The 17,443-nt window shown below is 57.5% G+C and overlaps 8 protein-coding genes across 8 annotated transcripts; 2 read left to right on the top strand and 6 right to left on the bottom strand.

The window, feature by feature from the left end:
- Positions 1-361: 361 nt before the first annotated feature.
- Positions 362-1,894, bottom strand: MKK02DRAFT_38913 (uncharacterized protein; the record flags this gene model as incomplete). The annotated part of the gene is made up of 1 exon (XM_053090347.1): positions 362-1,894. The coding sequence occupies one exon, from the start codon at positions 1,892-1,894 to the stop codon at positions 362-364; it is 1,533 nt and encodes a 510-aa protein (XP_052944016.1).
- Positions 1,895-2,147: 253 nt separating this feature from the next.
- Positions 2,148-2,868, top strand: MKK02DRAFT_38912 (ribosomal protein L11, N-terminal domain-containing protein; the record flags this gene model as incomplete). Its single annotated transcript, XM_053090346.1, has 3 exons — positions 2,148-2,177; positions 2,231-2,328; positions 2,553-2,868. The coding sequence occupies 3 exons, from the start codon at positions 2,148-2,150 to the stop codon at positions 2,866-2,868; spliced, it is 444 nt and encodes a 147-aa protein (XP_052944015.1).
- A 151-nt stretch (positions 2,869-3,019) lies between these two features.
- On the bottom strand, positions 3,020-3,898 carry MKK02DRAFT_38911 (uncharacterized protein; the record flags this gene model as incomplete). The annotated part of the gene is made up of 5 exons (XM_053090345.1): positions 3,020-3,100; positions 3,173-3,216; positions 3,299-3,469; positions 3,546-3,834; positions 3,890-3,898. 5 exons carry the CDS (start codon positions 3,896-3,898, stop codon positions 3,020-3,022), a joined length of 594 nt encoding a protein of 197 aa, XP_052944014.1.
- Positions 3,899-5,888: 1,990 nt separating this feature from the next.
- Positions 5,889-7,592, top strand: MKK02DRAFT_38909 (phosphotransferase enzyme family-domain-containing protein; the record flags this gene model as incomplete). Its single annotated transcript, XM_053090344.1, has 4 exons — positions 5,889-6,155; positions 6,203-6,357; positions 6,392-7,276; positions 7,325-7,592. The coding sequence occupies 4 exons, from the start codon at positions 5,889-5,891 to the stop codon at positions 7,590-7,592; spliced, it is 1,575 nt and encodes a 524-aa protein (XP_052944013.1).
- Positions 7,593-7,680: 88 nt separating this feature from the next.
- MKK02DRAFT_38908 (cytidine deaminase-like protein) lies at positions 7,681-9,871 on the bottom strand (the record flags this gene model as incomplete). Its single annotated transcript, XM_053090343.1, has 9 exons — positions 7,681-7,692; positions 7,745-8,290; positions 8,323-8,451; positions 8,494-8,669; positions 8,715-8,945; positions 8,990-9,487; positions 9,533-9,609; positions 9,659-9,785; positions 9,835-9,871. 9 exons carry the CDS (start codon positions 9,869-9,871, stop codon positions 7,681-7,683), a joined length of 1,833 nt encoding a protein of 610 aa, XP_052944012.1.
- Positions 9,872-10,190: 319 nt separating this feature from the next.
- MKK02DRAFT_18152 (SBF-like CPA transporter family-domain-containing protein) lies at positions 10,191-11,740 on the bottom strand (the record flags this gene model as incomplete). The annotated part of the gene is made up of 3 exons (XM_053085903.1): positions 10,191-10,567; positions 10,622-10,851; positions 10,956-11,740. 3 exons carry the CDS (start codon positions 11,738-11,740, stop codon positions 10,191-10,193), a joined length of 1,392 nt encoding a protein of 463 aa, XP_052944011.1.
- A 367-nt stretch (positions 11,741-12,107) lies between these two features.
- Positions 12,108-15,613, bottom strand: MKK02DRAFT_38906 (putative carboxy-terminal domain phosphatase; the record flags this gene model as incomplete). Its single annotated transcript, XM_053090342.1, has 12 exons — positions 12,108-12,131; positions 12,181-12,526; positions 12,591-13,094; positions 13,147-13,235; positions 13,303-13,401; positions 13,479-14,005; positions 14,055-14,171; positions 14,227-14,384; positions 14,438-14,814; positions 14,898-15,009; positions 15,093-15,179; positions 15,261-15,613. The coding sequence occupies 12 exons, from the start codon at positions 15,611-15,613 to the stop codon at positions 12,108-12,110; spliced, it is 2,793 nt and encodes a 930-aa protein (XP_052944010.1).
- A 387-nt stretch (positions 15,614-16,000) lies between these two features.
- On the bottom strand, positions 16,001-17,280 carry MKK02DRAFT_38905 (uncharacterized protein; the record flags this gene model as incomplete). Its single annotated transcript, XM_053090341.1, has 2 exons — positions 16,001-16,858; positions 16,936-17,280. The coding sequence occupies 2 exons, from the start codon at positions 17,278-17,280 to the stop codon at positions 16,001-16,003; spliced, it is 1,203 nt and encodes a 400-aa protein (XP_052944009.1).
- Between the last annotated feature and the right edge of the window lie 163 nt (positions 17,281-17,443).

The following is a 17,443-nucleotide window of genomic DNA, read 5'->3' as shown; positions in this document are numbered from 1 at the left end:
CATGACAACCCTCGCCCTTGCAGCCTCATTATTTGCCTCTTGTCGCGTTCTACACCTCCTATCCCCACGCCTGATCGCCTGCGGCGTCCCCATCGCCGCCTCCCGTTTCCCCCTTCGCCACTACTCCGGTTGCAGATACCAACTGGCTCGCCGTCTTGACATGACCGGTGGATCAGACCGCGAGAGCCGCAGAGGCCGTGGGTGGAAGCGCTGCGTGTATCTCCGGCGATGACGGACCGATTGTCGTCCCGGACCAGGGTGGCGCTGGCCCCGAGGTGGGACACGGCAGCGAGGATCGGTCTGCCTTCCCCTTCCGTCGTCGCCTCCCTATCTTCCACACATTGGGTCATCTCCTCCCGCCCTACCTTATCCGCCTGACTCTCATTTCCTCAGCCCCAGAGAAGCCCCCGCAAGATCCACCACGATCACCTGGATAGTCTGCCGGGGTCGAGCGGTCCGCCTCTTCCGACCCTTGTTCCGGCAGTCGACGGTATCGTGCGGTTTTTGACTTGTGGTACTGACACCACTTTCCCGGGCGCGGTGCCACCGATATAGCCGTCTCTTCCGCCGTAGTTGCTGGCACCGATGGCGGGGCCGCCTCTCCGACGTCCGAAGGACCCGCTACCGTCGCCGCCGCCGCCGCCGGTTGGGGGGAGGAATCTTCCAGCTTCACCGGTGTGGCTGGCGCCGATGTTCCCGCCGATGTCTGCTCCAGCTTGATGTCGACATCCTGCTCCTCCTGCGCCTCGTCGAGACCATCCACGTCATCCTGAGTCTTGTCGAGCCCGCCCCCATCATCCTCATCCTTTTCATCCTCCTTGGCTTTCCCATCGTCCTCATCTTCTTCATCTTCCTCGGTCCCCAGTTCGTCCGCCATATCCTCGTCCTCATCATCCTCATCCTCGCCCTCCTCGCCATCGTCATTGTACTGGTCATCATCGTATTCGTCTGACGCGTCGGCCATTTCCTGCGCCCGCTGTTCCGCCCGCGCCCGCCAGCCGCCCATTCTGCCGCTTCTGATCGGCCTACCCTGAGCCTCGGCATCCGGATCTCCTTTTGCTCTCCCCTTCTCCCTCCGATCATACTCGTCCGTTACATCATAGATAAACCCCCTGATGGTGCTAGTCGGATCCCGGACGTGATCCCGGACCATGCCGGAGTACGAGGGAGGGAGCGCCCTTGCGACCGCGTGGAATTCGATGGTATCGAAGAACTGGGCGACGGTCATCGACCCCATCTCGTACCGCAACGACATGATCTTCCCATCCAGCTCCAGCAGCTTCCGTCTCGGATCTTCCCCTTCCTGCACCTTGGTCTCCCATATCTCCGCAAACATCTCCGCCATGGGCGCCAAGTGCGACCGGGGACCGTACGTCTTTTTGAGATAGACGTAAAGCTGTTTCGGATCCGGTCCGTCGTCCCTGCTCGTATACGTCCGGCGGTTCGGACGCATGTATGACGGCAGCCTGGCCTGGACGTCCGGCGAGAGCGAGTCGTACACCTCTTTGAAGGCGTTCTTGCGCGCCCAGAAGAGTGCGCCCCGCATCCGCCGCCGCCGGTCCACGTCGTATGCCGCAAAACTGTAGCCCGAGGGGAACTGCTGATCCACTTCTTCCCGAAGTTTGGCATAGTCCTCCGTGACATGCCGCCAGAGGTCTCCGTGGTCGTCATAGTCTCCGCTGAGCCGCCGGTCGAGCGCCCGTTCCCACTTTATAAAGTTGAGGGGACCGGTGAGGATGATGTGGGCGTACTCGTCCTCTGACGACTCATCCTCTGCCCAACGGTCCGTGTCGTCGAGGTGCGGGCCTTGTAGGGGCGCCGCATTAGGAGGGCAGATCAGCACCTGCGCGTCTTCCTCGGAGGAAGTATCCGAAAGACCGTCATAAGGCGACATGGTAGTAGGGGTTCGCTGGTGAGTGATCTGATCTCTCAGCCTTGTGCTCTGGACCGCGGTAGGATTATGATCGTACCTCGATGAGTGATTGTCAGTTGCCCGAATCACCCGCTTCTTTCAGCGCCTTTGATGCGCGCCCGATCATCTCCTCATTCCTCATTCATGTTCGATCCGCCCATTTACGCGTTACGACTGGGAGATTTGAGAAATCTACCTCCACTCCTTTAGTCCATCTATTACATCCACATCTACCATGTCGAAAGCGCCAGTGAAACAGCTAGTAGTGAGTCTTAATGACAGCTGATAATGCACGGGGCAAGAGCTCATCGCTCGCAGAAAATCATCGTGCCTGCGGGTAAGGCGACGCCGTCTCCGCCAGTCGGGCCGGCGTTAGGTGCGAGGGGTGTCAAGGCGATGGACTTCTGCAAGGAGTTGTGAGTGGATTTCGCCATCTAGGATCGAACAGCAGGTCGGAGGGCTACCTGTGCGGCTCTGGGTACATGTCCGCTGCTATGAGGCCACAGAGACGCAGTCACTCTGGTGGTCAGATATGCCATCTCGGAAGGGTGCCGACTTCGAGGGATCCGCAACGGCCTTGTCCAAGAATATCCCTTCCAGGCCCTGATAGACATATTCAAGATCTCGTACTGACCTCCAGTAACGCCCGAACCGCCCACCTAGCTCCATCTACCCCCACTCCCACGTCAATAACAATCTCTCCCGACCGCACCTTTACATTTACCCTTCGTACTCCACCAACAACCTACCTGCTCATGAAAGCCGCGGGCATAACGAAAGGCTCAGGAACACCAGGAAGCGGCGGGAAACCAGTCGGAAAAGTCAGCCTGAAACATGTGTATGAGATTGCGAAGGTGAAGTGCGGGGATGAGGGACTGGGGGTATTAGGACTGGAAAGAGTAGCGAGGGGGGTGTTGGGGACGGCGCAGACGATGGGAGTGGAGGTGGTGCCATAGCGATGGGCCGCTTATCCGCTCCGCTGGGGAAGAGACAAGAGGAGGGGGAAAGCTGTACAATACGAGCAGATCATGACTGCATGTAATTCCGTACGTCGTACGATCCGATCAACCCAAATTTGCCCCTACATCCACATCCCGCCGATGCCGCCTAGATACGGGGGGACGAGTCCGCCGCTTCGTTATAGTCATTGCCCTTCGCTCCTCTGTCGTCCGCCTGCTGGCCGTATACCTAAAGCAGAGTCAGCTCAGCCCCGCGGCGAGCACCCATTCAGAAGACCAGCACTTGACTGGATAAGCTCACGTTCTGGTTCTTGATTCGGTTCTCGGCGGCTTCGTGATCCACATCTGCACTGTCAGCTCAATCGCTCACCTCTTCTGCCATAGCGAGGGTCACATAATGCAAAGAGTTCTAGTGAGCTTGACTTACCGCCCTCTTGCCTGTATCCCGGCGTGCTCGTACCTGTCTTGTACCCCTGACCGTGCGAGTCATCCTCATCATCGTCACCGAAGACCGCAGGGGACTCGTCTGTGCCCATCTGGTTTGCGCGGGAGAAGGAGGAGCCCTTGGCGTTGCGACCGTAGCCGCCTGTCGAGGTACCTGATGATCAGCTCAGTTCCGCTCGGTCACGCGGACGCTTCACGCCTGAACGACCACTTATCGGACGTATACTCACTGTCATCCTGCTCCATACCCTCATAGATACTAGCCCTGTGTTTCCTCTCCCCCTGCTGCTGCCCTTGTCCCTGCGGCTGCCCGTCCGAACCCTTGGCCAACCCCCCTCCGAACCCTGCACCCCTCACAGCGCCATACTGCCCTTCCTGGCCATATTGCCCCGCCTGACCTGGCTGGCCGTATGCGCTGACTGATGGGGCTTCGTCGTTGCCCTGGGCGGAGCTGTCGACTTGGGCGTCACCGTTCCCGCTTTGGAGCTTGGAGAACTCGGCTTTGGCAATATCGATTGTCTGCGCTGTCAGCTGGGAGGTCCTTGTCCAGTCCCCTGAATGGGCAAGGACATACTTGGTTCATAGTGATGACGTGCTGCTGTAGAAGGTTCAGTATCCGAGTATAGAGTATCTTACAGTGTTTGCAAGCGTCTCAATCTGGGGTCACATATGACGTCAGACTTGTGGCAGCGGCTGTTAGTGGCACCTCGCTCGTGAGGAATGTGGCGCGAGCTGAGGGAAGCATTCTGAATTCTGCATCCATCTACTCTCATCCCTCGCACTGTACAATCAGCTAATCACAAGGATGATACAGTACGTCTGCGGGGCTTACATCACTGTCTTATCCCCCTCGCGTAGAACGCTTCTCTTTCGGCAACCTTCGCAGCCTCCACCACCTCCGAGCCCAAGCGGAAACCGGTCACCGACGCCTTGAGACGCGAGAGAAGCACGTCACCAGTCATGGCATTGGAATCATACTTGCAGAGAATGATCATGACAGCGAGAGTGGATGAGTCGCCATCGTTCCCCCTGATGGACGAGTATTTCGACTCGGCATTGAGCTGCATCTGGATGTTGAACATCTGCGGATATTCTGGGTGGCCCTCCTTCGCATTGCCGATCACCTGCATCCGTCAACACTAGTCCTCTCACATCATATACGCGAGCAAGGATGATGGTAGAAGCCCTATCGCCGCATAGCGCAAAATGTCAGCTCGTCCTGCCCATGCTGAGCAGCAATTGGTATCAAGCCTGACTAGTATGCAGCCTTTGCAGCGGTTGGGGCCTGCCTACCTCGCTGCAGGCAGGGCAAAGCGCCTACATATCAGATCGTCAGACGTAGATAGGCATGCATCATGCAGTGAGTGTCCTATATGATACTCGACTATACCTTCTGAGCTACATAGTAATTACTCCCTACTGTAGCGATTGTCAGGGTCATGTGAGACAAGCCATTCGAAATGTCTCGGACATTCGTAAGCAGTTGTCAGTGGCGGGAGACCAGCCTCGTGCAAGATTATGCACAGAGCCGTCTCCCAAGTTGTGGCCGTTTCAAGATCGTAGTGTCCACACGAAGACGCCTAAGCGGCGATAGGGCAGTGTGAAGGATGGAGAAAAAGTACTCACGCCCTGGAGGTCAAGCCGGAAGTTCCGGTCGCTGAAATTGGTACCCGGTTTCAGCCGGAACAGCTTTGCGTCCGGGATGGAGTCGATTCAGTCTCTGATGATGGCTCTGTGAACGAGGGCGTCCGCATCGTTGAGGTGAGTGGGCGCAGTGGACGAGGAGGTGAGGGATTTGGAGACTTTGGGGAGTTTAGGTGTAGATTTGCCCATTGTGAGCTTGGAAGGGCTGGAAGAGGGGTACGGGGTGGAGTAGGACTTGGGAGGGGAGTGATAGGGAGGCGCAGAGAGTTTTTGACGATGAGAGGGGAGATCGGCAACTTCCACAGCTACTGTTCTTATAGAGACTACACCGGGGCACATATTCTCGCCTCTTCATGCGGTGCTGGCCAAAGACATCTGTCCAGGCAGTTCCTGCTTGTAACGTCGCACCAGCTCTTGGAGCTGCTAGACCAGGATAGCAATGATACATTGCGCAAGTTTACGGCCGACCGAATGCCCATTTCCGCCCTCACACTCACTTATGCTCCGGGGGGGCGGCGCCCAGATAGATGAATATGAGTCAGACAGCGCGGGGAGACGATCCAAATGTTGCGATCGGTCGTCGCTGGTCCTTGAAACGTCTGCTTAGCACGGGCGCGGCAGCTCCATGCCGAGCTTCCGGTGGATCGCAAGCGAGCAATATACCCAGCCACTATGCTTAGCGCATCGAAAGTGCTGGCGCTCTGCATCAGCCGCGCTGCCGAAGGTATCCCGGCGTTTACGAATGATGTATCATTGTGAGACATAATTCTCCCTTTGCCACGCGATTGATTAGGTGGGCTGGACAGGGCTGGACTTTCTCGCCGCTCACTACATTTTGCGGTCGCGTACCATGTAGCTCTTGCATATTCCCTCTACTATACAAGTATCCTGCTTTCCCTCTTCATAGTACCTGTGTACCTATAGCTACCATGTCGTTTGTCAAAGACTTTTGGGAGGACGACCAAATCGTATGGCCTCAGGAGCCGGATACATCATCTATCGAACGAATCTGCCGACAGCGCCTCGCCTTGCTATCAGACGCAACATGCAGTGTCTCTCTCATGGCAGAGGGATCACGCAACAAGGTATACAATATCAACACCGACGATCTCGCGTACGTCATGCGCGTATGCCTTCCCCTCGATCCACTGAAGGTATCTGGCGAGGTTGCCACCATGGAATTCGTCCGACAGAAGGTAGGTCGGCGAAAACTTAGCTCCTTTCACTTGCGCTGATGAAGTAGACGACCATCCCTGTCCCAAGCGTTGTCGCTTTCGATCCCTCGGGCGGCGAGGAGCTGCCCTTCCCATGGATACTGATGGACTTTGCAAAGGGGACGGCGCTTCGGAGGCCATGGCGGCATATGGGGATGGATCGAAAGCGGAAAATCGTGACTCAGTATGCACAGTCGCGGTATGAAGACTGACAGCAGACTTGCAGACATACAGTCTCAGCTCGCCCGCGTCCAATTCTCGGCCATCGGCGGGATCCAACGCTCGGAGGTCAACGGTGACTTCGTTATCGGCCGCGCGACAAACGAGGACTATCGTCGTCCCGGCTACAACTTCCCCGCTATTCTCGGTCCACAATTCTGCTCTCACGACTGGGTGCAAGTCCGGCTCGCGGAAGTCGCTCGTCTTCTCGACGAAACGATCTCGGGATTTCCGACGGCCGAAGCGGGAGACGTTGTGGCCCAACACTTCGCCAAAGAGCTCGCTCGAGACAAGACTCAGGTCGAGGCCATTCTTCCCTTCCTCCCTGGCTGTTACTCCCCCTCCCTCCCCGAGTCCACCTCTCTCTACCACTGGGACCTCCACGCCGACAACATTTTCATCGACGACAACGACACCATCACGGCGGTCCTGGACTGGGAGCTGCTCATTGCTGTCCCCGAGTGGTCGGCAATGGAGTTCCCCAAGTTTCTTCGAACAAAGCATCGGAAAAGAGCACCGGTGCGGGAGGACTACGGCGAGGTTGAGGACTGGCTAGAGGAGGAGGAAAAGTCGGATGCCATGGGGTGTAACCGATCCTATTGGAAGGCGCAGGGGGAATGGGAGGCGACCCAGCTACGCACATTCTACCTTGCTGAGATGGACCGCATGTCTCCGGGGTGGGCGGATAGGCACCGAGCTACCAAGTTCCACCGTGTCCTAGAGCAGCAGATACTCTTTTTGGAATATGGCGGTTGGAATGGGGACGTACGGGGCTGGCTGGAGGCGTACCAGGGAGACGGCCAGGTGCCCAAAGAAGGGCGTATGGATAGTAAATGGCCGACCCTCCAGGAGGATACGCCCTGTGACGCTGAGTTGTATGATGAGTAAGTCCCTTTGGCATCTGTGTGAAGCAGGCCTACGCTGACCATCAGTGAAAGCGACGTCGATGACGAGGCGGGAATTGATGATCGCTCGGAGCACGACCGGGAGAACGCCTCGTTTGTTCCGGTTGTGGAGGAGATGGGGCCGGGGGAGACGGACTGCACGGAGAAGACAGTAGTGGGGCAGCCGAGGACTGAAGAGACTGTAGAGGGGAAGGATGAGTGGGAGCGGATCAGCGAGAAGACACGTAGTGGGGGATCTTCAGGGTTTCAGTTCATCAAGTCATTCTTCAATTTTTATTTTTATCTAAGTGATTAGGCTTCCCGTAGTATTTAGTCATGAGAACATTTAGATGCTGGTCCCATTGTCTGCCGGCTGGAAGTACTCCTTGAACAGCCTTATACGTCTAATGGTGGAACTACTTTGTCAGCTTCGTCCTCGATAGAGCGCGGATAGATGCCGTGACCCACCAATCGCAGCGTGGTGTGGCAGAACACCATATCCATCTCGTCCGCCGCCTTGATACACTCGGCATCCATGATACTTCCACCCGGCGCAGCAAGATACGTCGCTCCGCTCTTCCTCGCGCGGTGCACATTGTCCGGGAAAGGGAAGAATGCGTCCGAAGAGCAAACCACCCCCTTGAGCTGCGCCATGTGCTCCTTCTTCTCCGCTGCTGTCAACTCCTCGGGTACCGAGTCGAACAGGCTCTCCCATTGCGCCCTCTCACCACCCTCGGCAGCGTACGCCTGAGATGTGACGAACAGGTCAATGGCGTTGGCCTTGTCGGCCCGCTTGGTACCCTTCTTGAAGGGAAGGTCGAGGACGCGCGGGTGATGACGGAGCCACCAGTTGTCTGCCTTGTCTCCTGCGAGTCGGGTGCAGTGGATACGCGATTGTTGGCCGGCACCAAGACCGATGACGGTACCGTTGAGGGCGTAGCAGACCGAGTTGGATTGGGTGTATTTCAGAGCAAGAGTAGCGACAGTGAGGTCGATGATGGCCTGCTTGGGTACCTGACCGTCAGCCGAGTCAAATCCAAACTCACCTCCTTGTTCTTGGTGACCACGTTCTCGAAGAGAGAAGCATCGATCTTGCAGTCATTCCGCTTTTGTTGCATCGAGATACCGTAGACCTGGCGGGTCTCGATCGCTGGTGGCTCGTAGTTGGGGTCCATCTACATGTCAGCTCGGTCGAGGGTGCTCCAGAGCTGACTTACCTGGAGAACACAGTACTTTCCGCCCTTCTTCTTCTTCAAGATCTCAAGTGCTTCTGGCTCGTATCCAGGAGCGATGACTCCGTCCGAGACTTCCCGGGAGATGATCTTGGCGGTGGGGGTGTCGACGGTGTGGGAAAGAGCGATAAAGTCGCCGAAGGACGACATGCGGTCCGCACCTGTGCTTCAGCTTAGGTCCCCTCACTTCCGTCTGGATGACCTACCTCGTGCCCGGGCGTACGCGCAAGCCAAGCTTGACAGCTCCTTCAGGTCCTCCACACCGAACACCTTCTTCTCTCTTTCGTCAAGCTCGAGTCCGACCGCAGCTCCAGCGGGCGAGACGTGCTTGAAGGAAGCAGCAGCGGGGAGGTTGAGAGCAGCAGACAGCTCCTTGACGAGCGCCCACGAGTTGAGAGCGTCGAGCAAGTTGATGTAGCCGGGCGAGCCGGACAGGACTGAACTATCAGCTCCGGATCACCCCCTTTAGAAGTTGACATACCGGTGACTGGCATTTCTCCTGTCTCGACGAATGCCTGAGCTGGCTTCTGGTGCGGGTTGGCTCCATACCTCAACCCTAAACGCTGGTAGCCGACCCCAGCAGCGGCCTCCATACCCTTCTCGGAGTCCGGCGAGGAGTACATCTTCCTGAAGTAGTCCGCGATGGCCTCGTCGTAGCTCTTGGTGCTCTCGAAAGCTTTGAGCGCGAGTCCACGCTTGGTCTCATCCGAGACCGACCCCTTGGAGCGCCATTCGTCCAGGATGGAGGTGTAGTCCGAGGGGGATGAGATGATCGAGACGCGAGCGTGGTTCTTGGCTGCGGCACGGAGAAGGGTGACACCTCCGATGTCGATCTCCTCGATAGCCGAAGCAAGGGTGCAGTCGGGCTTGCTGGTCTGCAGGACGAAGGGGTAGAGGTTGCAAACGACGAGGGTAATGGGGGAGATGGAGTTGGTAGCGAGATCGGCAAGGTCGGAGGGGATGTCCCGGGAGAGAATACCTATTGATCAGCCAAAGATCCTTGAGGAGTGAGCAAGAGACTTACCGCCGTGGACAGCGGGGTGAAGGGTCTTGACCCGTCCACCGAGCATCTCCGGTGCGTTGGTGATGGATGAGACGTCCCTACCGCTGTCAGCATCCGCGCGGCGCATTCGGACTTGGATAGACTTACTCAATCTCAATACCAGCTTCCCTGATCATCTTCGCAGTACCTCCGCTACCGAGCAGCCTGAAGCCGAGCTCCTTGAGCCCCTTGGCGAAAGGCAAGAGCCCATCCTTATCGTAAACGGAGAGAAGGGCTATGACAATTAGCTTTAGCTCTCAAGCGGTTCCTTAGCGATGACCCACCGATGGGAGCTGTGTTTTTGGTGGCAGAGTCGGACATAGTGAGCTGATCTATATGTGGTAGATAGATGTATGAAAGCAAGGTATGATACATACATAGGGTGTGTGTGGGGGAAAAGTCGGAGGCCCGGAGAGATTTTCGAGGCAGGTCCGTGCGTCGTCAACAACGGATCTCTTGCTGCAGGACGATCAGAGCGCATCCCCAGTACCTAACAGGCCGAGAGCGACTCCAATGACGGTGGCAATAAGGGTCGGAGCCTGTAGAGCTGCGGAAGAGACTCGGGGGTCCTAATGAGCGATACACGTCAAGAAGCTACAACTCTAAGATGTTCCGACAGATCCCCTCCCCTGACTTTGGCTCAGCCCTTCGTGTCCCGACGATGATCTGTCGCAAAGGTGCTTCCAGCCTCCTCGTCCTTCACCCCCGTGCCGAGTCGTCTCAGGCCTCCCTCTGTGCCTGCCACGCCCGCTGTCCCATCTGCCCCGCCGATCCCACCCTTCGACTCCTCTTCCCCATCCTTCTCCTCTACACGCGCATCCGTCGCGTCCCTACCCATCGCCGCCTCAGCGTCTAGCCTCGCCTGATCCTTGGCCAGCCATCGCTTGAACCACCAGATCATGAATTGACCAACGAACACCTGTTCCACCGTATACAGCACGACGGGGATCTGAATGAGGGACCGAGTCGCGTCGGACGAAGAAGTATACATGGAAGCGAGGAGAGGGATACCGAGGGCTAAGACGTCAGGTAAGCTGCCATCAGGGAGAATGTGAGGAGAGAGGAGCTCACCTTGTGTTTTGGCTGGGCAACAGAAGCAGTAACTGATGACCTCCTCTTTACTAACCCGCTTGAACAGCACGCCATTCCACCGGTTCCATGCCTTGGGCGGACGGACCGTAAAGAAGGTCAGGATCGTGAAGCCGATACAAAGAAGGAGGTTGATGAAGATGATAAAGACGATAGTGGATGTGTTGAGTGTGGAGAGCGAGCCGGAGGAGAAGGCGTTACAGAACGTGGACCTGCAGGTCAGCTCTTGCTCACAAGGGGCTGCAGTAGTGAAGAGCAGTGAAGGGTCTGACAAGTGAGAGGGACGTGGGAAAGCGGAATGCCAGGAAAGACTCACCAGACCAGCAGGAGTAGCATGACCGACCCCACCTTGGCCAGCTTGTACTTGGTCACCACCTTCTGCACGAAATCCGTGAAGAGCGCCCTAACCACCTGCCCCACCACGAGCGGCAGATAGACACTCAGCCCCATCTGCATCATCACATTCCGATACAGCGGGGTGAGATCGCCAACTGCCTCGGCGGGTATCCACTCCCTAAACTTGCCCACTGCCGGGAGGTACAGCCTCGCAATCAAAAGCGGGGAGATGAAGGGTCCCAGCAGGTTCCCAATCGTCACGCTGACCATCGTGGCCGCGACGTCCCCGCCCGCCTCGCGCGTCATGGTGACATTGCTCGCGATGGTGGTGGGGAGGCACCCGACCGCGATCAATCCGATAAGCGCCGAGGTTTCGATATAAGGGTTGGTGCTCGCCGCTGCGGCTATCCCGAAGAAGACTGACGAGGTGATGAGGAACGAGTAGGTCTGGACGATGAGGTGTAGCCGGAGGTTTTTGGCGTGCTTGAGCAACTTGTCGAATGGGAGTGAAAGACCAGAGATAAGGAAGATAAGAGCAACGCCGCCATAATTGACAGTGTATTCCGATCTTATGGAACCGCCGCGGCGACCGACGATGGGGAAAAAGTAGGCAAGGAGGATGAGGAGACCTAGTAGAAGGAGGAACCACTGCTCGATGGCAAAAGAGAGGACGGAGCGGAAGGTGCGAATCGCCAGGTTCCGAGGCTTGGCAGGCTGAGGCGACCGGGCGGGGCTGGTGTCTGCACCAGAACTTTTGGACGTCATCTACAGCAGCGCCTCAGTCACGACGACAGGCGTGGCCGTCGGAGTGACTTTGAGCTGCACAATGAAAATACCAGACTGCGGTGCGAAGGCAAGCGAAGGAGCGAACGCAAAAGAGCGCCAAGCCAAAGGTCCAAGCCAAAGTCGACTCATTCCTCGCGATGGTCAGCCCTAATGACTCCTTCTGAATGGCTGCCGTTTCTCGGCGCAGGGTGCTGAAATGGACGGCAGCATCATCCAGTACCGCAAGGACTCCAGCATGAAAGAACTAAGATCGAGGTTGCCGCGTATTGACGCATGTATAAAAGCCAAGATAGGAGTCTGCTGCATCGGCAGTATCCTCTCCAAAAGCCTTGCGTGGTGCTATGGCTCATTCATCAAGACTTTCTGCCAACTAAACTTCATCAGCTCTGCACTCTCTCGAACAAAGTGCTCAGACTCACCATCCTCGCAAACTCGTCCTCCCCCTCCGTCTCCGCCTCACTCGCCGCCTCCTCGCCTTCCTCCCTCCGCTCCGCCTCTGCTTCTTCGACCTGCCTCTGTATCCTCTCCTTCATCGCTTCGCTGATCTCAATCTTGGTCGAATCACCCTCGTCCCGATCAGGTGGCGGACCCAGTTGAATGGGGCGTTTCCTCTTCCGCTCGGGACTGTCCCCTGATTCGGCCACATCCATCGAAGGACGTTTCGCCGGTGGATCTCGGAAAGACGTGAGGGGGAGATCTTCCTCGTCTGCGTATCGAACGCGTTTGCGAGGTGTTCCGGGAACAGAGCTGGGCGAGGAGGCCACACTGAGAGTCAGCTATCGACATAACTGCAGAGGCCGAAGGGCGTTGTAGGGAGTCGTCAGCTCACCTGCCCTTCTCTGACATCCCATCATCCGACCCTTCCAAGAACGCCTCGAACTCCCTCTCGGCCGCCTCATCCCATCCACCCGTTTCAAATCCCGGATCATCCATCTCCCCTTCTACCATTTCCGCTCCTCCTTCCGGCTCCTTCACCTCCTCACCAGCATGGACCCTCATTCCTCCTGGCTCCCCATCCGCCTCCCCCTCTTTCTCTTGCTCCTTGTCCATCCCCTTGTCCTTCCCCTTCCGACCCGCTGCCGCCTCTCGCGCCTCATAAGCCAGCCTCGCCTTTGTTTGTTCGGGAAAACAATCCCATGGCGCCTCGTCCACCCGCCTCCATTCTGCCAGGCACTGCAACATCCATTCGAGCTTGACGACCCATTTTCCCAACTTTTGGGTCCGGTGTGTCTTTTCGGTTCCGGCCGTGACGCAGACACAGTGGGTCATGGCTGGGGAAGGCTCGACGAGGGGTCGGGCGCCGTAGACTTGGGCGACCATCCAGATCTCGGACCTGGCTATCAGTGGTTGCTCACTTCAAGGTGGCAACATGGGGGGCGACTTACTTTTCCGGCCGGACACCTTGAGGGATTACACCTGAAAAGACAATGCTGCATCCTTCGAGGACTCTCGACTTCATGTCGGGGATGATCAACTGATAAGTCAACTATGCAACCCGTCACCCGAACCGCAAGACCGTGTCGAGCTCGCGTGCAGCTCACCTCTACATCACAGCCCATAGGAGGCGGGTCTTCATCCGCAGCATCTGGTGGACGAGCATCATATGCCGCGTAGAAGGACCGATGTATTTCAGTAAGGATCTGCATGTCAGCTACACTTTCCATCCCATTGCAGCTCCTTGTGGAGTCAAGGGAAGCAGTTGGACGGCATAGCTCACCCGACTCAATCGTCCCAGCTCATAATCCTTCGGATTGAGCAACGGCACATCCGCAGGCGGAGGGCTCCCCTCTGGCGTTGTGCTCCTCTGCGCAATCGTCCCTTCTTTCGCCTCAGACGCCGCGCCCGGCTTCCCCTCTGATGTACCGCCGCCCAGCCCACCTGCAGTATCCCGATCAGGCCCGGCGGCGGCCTCCAGCGAAGCCGCCAACGCCTTCTCCATCTGCTCTGCCAGCTTCTTGAGCGGTCGTTCTTCCTCGACTTTGTGCAGTCGGTCCTCCTTGATGTCGTCCCCGGCCGTGATCCCCGCTTGGGCATCTGCGGTATCGACAGACTGGGCCTCAGGAGTGGTGGGCCCCGCTGCCGAAGAGCTCGAAGCTGAAGCGGGCGAGCCGGATGAAGCGGATGGCGACGATGGTGATGGTGATTTGCGAGATGGAGATGAGCCGCCGACTGTACCGGAGGTTCGGACTGTTTTGTTTCCAGCAGGATTGGAATTGATGTCGCCTATTCCGAGGAAGAAGTCGTCTGTCCAATCAGCGACATGTGACACGAAAGAGCGGCGGGGACAACCTACATGGAATAACCTTCACCAGATTCGGCAGCTCTCCCCATACATCCGCCCGATCGTCAATGACAACCACCATACTCTGGTCTGTCGGGAACAGTCGCTTCAGGCTCTTTGAGCTCAGACCTAATGTATCAGCTCAGCTGTCCCGATGCCATCGGCGAAGATCGACAAAGCTCACTCCCACTCTCATCTCGACTCAATATCCGCCCACCAAAGATCTTCCCATCCGGATCGACAGCTTTACAGATTGCGTCCGCATACGTCCGAGTACCCATCGTATAGACGTGCATCTCGTATAGCTCCGACATGCTCTCCAAGAACTTTGGCAATCCGGGTCTGACACATCAGCTTCTTCCCTTGTACACTTCGGTAGAATCGAGGTAGCTCACCTCGGTTTCGTATAGTACCATCTCTCCGCCCCGCTCCGTCTGCCCGGAGCTGCTCCAGGAGGCATATCATCTTCCAGCTGGAAAGAGGCCACATCCCTCAGTGCCTCGGCGTTCGGATTGGGTCTCCGCTTCACTTTGGCTGGTTTAGATTGGGGCTTCTCGCTCGATCCTGCTTCTCCGCCTTCTGCTGGAGCAGCCTGGGCGGCAGCGGCAGCAGCAGCCTCTTCGGCGTCGCTCCGACGGATCTCTTCTAGCCATTCCCCGACTGTTGGGTCAACTGTTGTGTGGATGATGGTCTGGTCCAGGTCGACGATCAGGGACAGGCGGCGAGAGCTGAGGAGGTCCGTCCGAGATTGGGACTCCAGGCGGGCGGCTTCCTGCATCTTCAGCGACATTCGCAGGGACGTGAAGAAGGGGGTGGGCTGCGGAAGAGATTCCAGGAAGGAAGATGCAAACGTACATTGGAGGAGACCGTAACACCGAGACTATCATGCCCCATTTCGTACGCCCCTGGAAACCTTGATGGTCCCGGTGCACTCGCCGTAGCTGAAGCAGGGGTGATGTAGTCATTCCTATAGAGCATCAGCTCAATCCTCTTCCTCCGATTCACGAGCCGAAGATGAGATTTTGGCTGGAGATGGTGCACCCCACTCACTCGGTCAATTCCTTCCCGCAGATCCCGCACAGCCCATGCAGCTGCACAGGGTGCGTACAAGCCTGTTGAACATAGACCACCGGCCGACTAATCAAGTCAGCTAGCTCATACCTCCCACGAGCACCCCTAAGGCCGACCGCCCCGTCCTTGCGCACCAGTAGAACTCACTTGGCCTGCCGCTTCTCAACCTTCATCCCCACCTCCACCCCTTTGCCCCACTTCACAAACTCCCCCTCAATCGGACACTCCCACGACCCGACCATATCATTCTCCCCTATACCCTCTTCCTCCCCTTCTCCGCGTTTCCGGGCATCTCCCGTACCGGCCGTCCGCTTGGCGAGGGCCCGGCGCGACGTATCGGACGTAAAGGAGTATTCGAGGAGTTTGGTTCCTCTTGCGATTTGATTAGATTCGGGCAATGCCGCTGAAAATGCGGCTGCGGATGAGAATAAGAGCCGGGTGATCGTTATCGGGTATGGTAGGTGGGGCGGTAGGCAGAGGGGCGTTGGGTCGTCCGACATGGTGAGGTTGTTGACAACTGCGCAATTGTCGCCCGATCGATGCCTGACGTCCCGCCGAACCGGGATCTCACTGCTTGAGTATCTCGTCTGTTCCGCAGGTGATCTGCAGCCTCCTTAGGAATTGGAACGTGGTTGTATGTGTAGAAAGTAGAGGTATGATAGGCAGGGGACGCCCATCAAAATCGGCTCCTGGAACCGCTTTGACGAGCCAAAGGTGGAGGTGTAGTCCGTGTGCATTCCTCGTTGGCATGGCCATGGGTCGTGTGCGTGGAGCTCCCAAGCTGTCCTAAAGCAAGGTGCGCAGTACATCATGTAGTGTACAGTCCTACCTCACCAGGCGATACGTAGCAGCTCCATTTCCACTCGGAACTCCCCTCGTGACATCGCTTACGCCCCGATCCCCATACTTCTCCTGCCCAGCAACATCCCCTTAATCCCTCTGACCTCCTTCCGGACCCTATCCCACTCTTCCGCCCTATCGCCCAGCCCCTCTCCCTCCCAGCCATCCTTATACACCCCCGCCGTCGCGCCGCCCGTCGCCCCCTCATTCCTCAGGCTCTGATCTAGCGTCCCCAGCCCATACCCCGTCCCCCACGCGCCCTTGCCCGCTCCCGGCCGGGGATTCCAGAGTTGGCGGTGTAGTGCGGAGGTGTAGGATTCGATGGTGGATAAGAGGGAGGTACGGGTGGTGGCTGTGTTGGAGCGTGTGGAGGTGAGATTCTTGAGGGTATCGATGAGAGATGTGAGGTCGGGGAGGAGGGGTGGAACGTTGGGTGATGTAGCAGGGGAAGGGTCCGATGTATGCGAAGAGGTCGAATGCGCGGAGGATGATATTTCCCGAATCATCGCTTTGGACTCTTCCCCCTTTTCGCCCTGAACCCCCTCTTTACCTTCCGTCTCTGCATCCTCAGCCCCCACCTCTCCGTCGTCTGCTGCTTCCCGCTTGTACCCCGCATGCACCCCCATCCCCCTGATCTCCTTCAACCGCCCCAAAAGCCCCGATACCCTCTCCGTCTGCTGTTCCGCCAAAGCCCGCCTTGCCGAAAAGCTCGCATGTAAGCGAGGAAGCAGAAAGACGCTCCATATCATCGACACAGTCGCGCTCGCGCCGAGGAAGAGGGAGAGGACGAAGCCGATTCGGCGGAGGTACGGGATCAGAGTTGAGGGTGGGCGGGTACCGGGTGCAGGAGCTTGGGCGAGGCGGGTATATGAGGGAGCTGGGGGACGGGGAGGTTGGGGACGTGACTGAAAGTAGTTAGCTACGGTGTTACCACTCCGCTGCAAGTAGGGACTAGCCAGCTTGTAGGTAATGGCCAGCTCACGTTGCTTGTGTTGTTCAGTGCGGCTTCTCTGCTCCGCTTCAAGGACTCCACGCGTTCCCTTGATCCAGCTTCGACCCTCTCCCGTGCGCCTGAGTCCCCACTGGCACCAGCAGGCGGCGACGCCCCATAGAGCGGCTCGCTTGTTCCCGGCGCGATCGACCCGCTTTCTTGCGCCCCAGTTACATCAGAAGCAGCTTTGCTGCCTGATGATAGTCTTTCCTCTGAAGCTGAATCAGGCGCAGCTGTGGTTGAGCTAGGCGAGGGCGTTGTCGGTGCAGGTGTGGCGCCAAAGAGCGGATTATCTCCAGGCTTCTTGGGATCCGTGGAGTCCGTAGGGTCCGGCATAGTAAAGGCTGAATGCGACTCGAGCGTACTTAAGATGTGTTAGACTCGCTTTGTAAGAGGGAGCGGCACTAATTAGGCGATGATCTGACCAGATTAGTCCAGATGCAAGATGTGAGAGGCAAAGACAAGAAGTCGAGGGTCCGGGAAGAGGTTTACCGGCGCA

This window comes from Dioszegia hungarica (assembly GCF_025882075.1).
Source record: "Dioszegia hungarica strain PDD-24b-2 chromosome Unknown MKK02contig_16, whole genome shotgun sequence".
Lineage (NCBI taxonomy): Eukaryota > Fungi > Basidiomycota > Tremellomycetes > Tremellales > Bulleribasidiaceae > Dioszegia > Dioszegia hungarica.
The sequence above is the reverse complement of the archived record's forward strand: the minus strand, read 5'-3'. Positions and strand labels throughout refer to the sequence as shown.